Genomic DNA, 6,000 nt, shown 5'->3' on the forward strand with positions numbered 1-6,000 from the left:
CTCAACTTGCTCCGAATTCTTGTGACAACCTGGCTCACTTTTCCGAGCAGCATTTCGCACCACTGTGAATCTGACTCGTTTCTACCGCTCCTGCTCCTCGTTTCTCTACAGAGTGGCTAAATTAATACACTGAATGCGTTAGTCAGTCAAAATGTTGCGAGTGCTTATAATACGAAAAATCTCAGCATATCCACGGAGTGAATGATGATGAGTGGGGTGAAGTGTCGAAGGGTTTTATCGGCAAACCATGGATCATCCGCTGGCCGCGTCCACCAGTCTGTCTGTCCGCCTGTCTGTCTGTCTGTCTGTCTGTCTGTCTGTCTGTCTGTCTGTCTGTCTGTCTGTATGTATGTATGTATGTATGTATGTATGTATGTATGTATGTATGTATGTATGTATGTATGTATGTATGTATGTATGTATGTATGTATGTATGTATGTATGTATGTATGTATATATGACCGTTCATTCGTCTGTTTGTCTGTCTGCATCTATGTCCATCCTTCCACCTGTTCATCGGTCCGTCCATCTGTCTGTCTGTCTGTCTGTCTGTCTGTCTGTCTGTCTGTCTGTCTGTCTGTCTGTCTGTCTGTCTGTCTGTCTGTCTGTCTGTCTGTCTGGTCATTCGTCCATCCGTCCGTCCGTTCATTGGATGAACACTCCAAGTACTGCCATCTCGCATCTTTTCGTCATACATTCATCATATGCAAGTACCACCATCCAGCGGACATTCCAAGGACTAAAAGTAGTGGTGGCTACTACATACAGGAGACACACGACCCACGCCTTAAGGAACTTCGCCCGGAATATCTGCAATTAAATTCACAAAGCTTATTACTATTAGTAGCACGCCTCGCTACTGATATGCGTGCATGGCGGTTGGCTGAATATTTCTTTTACTAATAGTTCCAGCATCAGCGTGTGTGTGTGTGTGTGTGTGTGTGTGTGTGTGTGTGTGTGTGTGTGTGTGTGTGTGTGTGTGTGTGTCTGTGTGTGTGTGTGTGTGTGTGTGTGTGTGTGTGTGTGTGTGTGTGTGTGTGTGTTTGTGTGTGTGTGTGTGTGTGTGTGTGTGTGTGTGTGTGTGTGTGTGTGTGTGTGTCATAACCGTTAAGCTTATACCATGGCACGAACTCATTTAAGGTACATTTAACCATGTGAGTTTTTGTTCTCCGGGTGGGCTCAATTAGCTTTGCGGAGTGGCCGGACTGCAGGTGGAATGACGTATCCCCACGTGACAGATTTCATAATGCAGCCTGTTCTGTTGGTCAAGAGAACTGTGGTTAGCTTCGCCATGCTTTCAGATTGACAGACTGGGCGTTGTGTTACTCATAGACCCATCTGCTCACTGAGTAAACAAATGCAATCAGACAACGTGGTACAGTACTCGGCTTTTGACCCGAAGATCGCATGTTCGATTCCATCCGCTGCGGTCGCATTTGCGTGGAGGCTAAATGCTTGAGAGCCCGTGTTGTGCGATGTCGGTGCACGTTGAATAACACCAGATGGGGTAAACTTCTGGAGCTCGGCAACGCGGCGCATTTCACATCGTGTTTTAGGCACATAAAGCCCCAGACATTATGATCGAATAACTGAGCGTACTAAGCCCCCTCTTTATTTTTTTATTTTTTTAGGCCATGAAGATGAATTGGAAAATAAGATACGCCGTATCAAGGTGCGCGATCACTGCGCCTCAACTTTCAATATGCCCAATGACACAGAATTCATCATCATGGGAAAAGATTCCACGCATATTGAAGAAGATGAATTCAAGGACGAACAGTAAGTATCATAACGAATGTCTGATGCATTAGTGTTCTGGGCAACTACTCCAGATGATTTTACTCTCGGCGTACGTTTTATCATTGTTGGGAAGCAGCTCTAACGTCTCAGTTCAAAAACAGTCTTTTTTTATTGCTGGTAATTCGATTCAGTTTATCTCTTTATGTATTTTTGCAATACAGGGCACGACAATGTTTGTACTAATTTGAAAAGCAGTAGCTGGAAACGAAGCCAAATATCATAGCAAAATACAAAATAGTAAGTCGCAATAAAACAGCACCAGGAGACATCGTAATAAAGAATATATAACAGTTAAAGCATCGTGCCCGAAATGAGAAACAAGTTGGATTCCTTAAAGGGAATGTGCTATTTTCTTGGCAAGGTAAGGTTCAGTTATCGAAACAAAGGGCGAAAAAATATTATGCAGGGTGTTTCGAAATATCTGCCCGCAAACCCTGAAAAACGATAAAAATGTGATAGTTGCTCCCTGTTTTCCTAATTACTTTTTATATGGCATCAAACATGTTAAAATGATAGGGCCATTAAATACTGTCACAACTGTCAAAATCAAAATTACTAAACTATTGATTTGAGGTGCTAGCGATTGGCTTCCTGTGAGCCCATTACCACTTCCCGTGAGCCTGTTACCGCTTTGAGATATAAAAAAAGCAGCCACAGATCAGTTTTGAAAAACAATGAAATTCGACAAAATTGAGCCCTGCCGAGGTGGTCTAGTGGCTAAGGTAAAGCGAAACGTAGAGGTGAGTGATTTGGTACTGATTCATTACGGCGTAAATGTAGCGCAAAAAAGATGAAGAAAAGAAAGTCAATAAAAACAGTGCGGCGCTGGTGGTGTTCACAACACCAAAGTGCTTGCGCTGTTCCATTTCTTGTCCTCGTCTTTTTTTTACGCTACATTTACGCCGTAATGGCCTAAGTACTCGGCTGCTGACCCGTAGATCGTGGGATCGATACCCGGCTGCGGTGACTTCATTTTTTATAGAGGTGAAAATGCTGTAGGACCGTGTGCTCCGATATGGATGCACGGTAAAGAACCCCAAGTGGTCGATATTTCTGGAGCTCTCCACTACGGCGTCCCTCATAAGCATATGGTGGTTTGGGGACGTTAAGCCCCACAAATCATCAACAAAATTGACAAGTCAAACTGAAACTGAAGCACCGAAAAACATAATTACTAAGCAGTGACTATGGTGACGGGACTCTTCAGCGCAGTACTATCGTTAGAGTGAGGGAGCCCGTCCGCGTAGTTTAATCGTGACTATGGTGACGGGACCCGTCAGCGCAGTGCTATAGTTAAAGTGAGAGGGCCCGTCCGCGTCCCATGGTAACTGAACCCACGTGGCCAATACGGGCGTGTCGACGCTCTTAATATAGGAACTCTCTCGTCTCGTACTGTAAGCCGACCGCTGCTACAGTGCTGCCACCAGCTGTGACCACGTTCCACAAAACACTGCTTCAATCTGCAAGCAACGCAGGTCTTTTAGTGCAGGTGCACTTATAATACATACGCACCTGGCATTATGCTGTAAGGACAAGTCGTATCCGGATATTAAAACAAACCAGTTTCGACACTAGTTAAAACCAACCTGGCCCGCACTAAAAAAAAATCAACCTCACCCTGTTCGAAAACTCAGGTAACTCACTATGAAAACCAACCTGACCCACCACCGAAAACTTAGAGGTCAACGCCCAAAGTTTTGTTGACCCACAGTATTTACTACAAACCAACGCAAAATTTTTATCGCAATGAACTACGTGCGTGCCTACATCTATCTGTCTATCTATCTATCTATCTATCTATCTATCTATCTATCTGTCTATCTATCTATCTATCTATCTATCTATCTATCTATTTATCTATCTATCTATCTATCTATCTATCTATCTATCTATCTATCTGTCTGTCTGTCTGTCTGTCTGTCTGTCTGTCTGTCTGTCTGTCTGTCTGTCTGTCTGTCTGTCTGTCTGTCTGTCTGTCTGTCTGTCTGTCTGTCTGTCTGTATCTATCTATCTTGTGTGATCACTAAGTTAAAATTTGACTGCTTGGGAGACTTCACATGTGGAGAATGTATTTGTTTATTTATTTGGTCAGTGCTGTACGCATCAGAGAAAATTTTAAGCAGAAGTATGAAGTATAAGAGTCGCTTTGGGTTGCTCTACGGAGGGTGTCGACATGGTTTCTAGACTATGAAACCCCCCTTCATGTACCGCGCTGTTCGTCTCTTTCCTTAGCCCTGATCTCTTTGTCTTTCTCTGTTTTGTAGCTGCATAGGAAATCAATAGACACTCTGAATTCAAAAGACGGAAAAAAACACCTAGTACCACGTTTGTCGTACAGGACCCTACCACACAGACTGCATTTGTACTCTGTAACAGAGACGGATTCGAACAAGAAAAAACGAAAATGCCGCCACTCACATAGAAAAGTACATCTCTACACAAACTGTTCAAGATATTAAAAAATACAAGCACATAAAAAAGTCAAAGGTAAACGGACGCAAACTATCGATTTGTGCAGGCACATTTTCGCCAAGTTAAGAATGGAAAACGTGAAGATAAAAGCAGCAGCGACATCGCCTTAAAATGCACAAAGTGCACATCGGTGCGTGGTGCCCACTGACTGTGTGTGCGCTTGATGAATTAGTAATGCCGATTCACGCAACCCTACGACTCAAAAGCACAGGTAAAATCCATATTCGATCCCTCACGTAATTCTTTCATTAGCGGCGCTTTTCTGACACCGACAATGTGCTCACCTTGATTCTTTCGGCACTAAAATTGAAAGCCCCAATTTTGTTTTTCGTTTTTGCCTCATCTTCAAGTGATGTTGCGTCATGAACGATGTGTACTTTGTACTTTCCACCTGTGTACTATGTTCTTAGTAACCGGCGCGAATGAATTACGCTTTTCTTCTTGCCGGGTGGCAGCGCTTCTACAGAACACTTTTTTTTACTTTATTTTATCGAAACAGAAAAGTAAATGAAGGAGTTGTCACGATTGCTTGGCGAAGGCGAGCCTGTTCCATCTGACTATTACGATAGAATAAATTCAGAAAAAAATTATATACGCGTATACAATCCTACGACGGTGAGTTCGGAAATTCTCATATGGCCAGAGCGAACACACAGTCGCGGTGTACACTTTCAATATAACCTCCTCAATATTCATCACAAAACTCGACGTTTTCAAAAACGCTGTAGCACTTTCACCGCTTTGCAATTTATTCTTGATGGTCATGCACATTTTCACCAACTAAAACGCTTAGCATTTGGCATTCCCGCTCGAGTGTTCTCTCGTGTAATATGTACAGCACTTTGTCCGTGCAGATTTATAAGTTGGAGTACCGTGGCAAAATTGTTGTTTCGTTCATATTGCTTTACGCACACAGAGGTTTCTTGTATATTGACTCGCTGCCTTGAAGTAAGATTGTGAGTATTCGTGAAGAAATTAGATATAGCCTATGTATATTCAACAAAATTTGCTGCAGTATTTTTTTTCTTTTTCTTACTATACCTGCCACCCAACCAATCTTGAATGCCAACTAGCCAAAGGCCGCTTAGCTTGAAGTGTCGCATGCAAGCATTCCGTAGTAGCATACCCATTATCATGGTCAAGGCGTCAATTATGGCGCATTGTCGATGTTTCCTCACACCACCTTAATTCGCATAAAAATGTAGCATGTGCCCATACATTATCCTCTTTGTTTTTTTTCAGGTACCTGTATTTGATCGACAGCAGTTGTCTAGTTTTTCCTACAAGGCAACGAAACAAGAAGAAACAAAAGCTTGTGTCGTGGTTCAAGCACGAGTTCTCTGACGAAACGAAGCGCTGCTTCTCATGAATGTGCTCTCGTGCTATATGTACAGCACTTTGTCCGAGCAGATTTATAAATCGAAGTACCATAGTGAAATCGTTCCGTTTATTTTGATATACGCACGTTGTGGAGGGGGGGGGGGGGGGGCGGTGGAGGTTTTTTCTGTCTGATTTTCACGCAGCTGGTCTGCCGAACAAGTAAGCAGATAAAATGTTAAGTTTATGGCATACCAGGAAAAATAAATTCATAATATTAAGCTTTCAGCTTATTTAGTTAGCTAGTTAGTTAGATGGTTAGTCGGTTAGTTAGTTAGGTATTATTTAGCTAGTTTAGTTAGTTAGTTAGTTAGTTAGTTACTTAGTTAGTTAGTTAGTTAGTTAGTTAGT

At 42.6% G+C, this 6,000-nt stretch overlaps 1 protein-coding gene across 1 annotated transcript in view; it reads left to right on the top strand.

Annotated features, from left to right (window-relative positions):
• Positions 1-5,710, top strand: part of LOC119176258 (A.superbus venom factor 1) — a 151,804-nt gene extending 146,094 nt beyond the window's left edge. Inside the window, exons 38-39 of the mRNA XM_037427452.2 lie at positions 1,632-1,779; positions 5,515-5,710. Coding sequence (XP_037283349.2) covers positions 1,632-1,779; positions 5,515-5,641 — 275 coding nt within the window. The 3' untranslated portion in view covers positions 5,642-5,710. The remainder of the gene's footprint in view (positions 1-1,631; positions 1,780-5,514) is intronic.
• The last annotated feature ends 290 nt before the right edge of the window (positions 5,711-6,000 follow it).

The sequence above is a fragment of the Rhipicephalus microplus genome, chromosome X (assembly GCF_043290135.1).
Source record: "Rhipicephalus microplus isolate Deutch F79 chromosome X, USDA_Rmic, whole genome shotgun sequence".
Classification (NCBI taxonomy): Eukaryota; Metazoa; Arthropoda; class Arachnida; order Ixodida; family Ixodidae; genus Rhipicephalus; species Rhipicephalus microplus.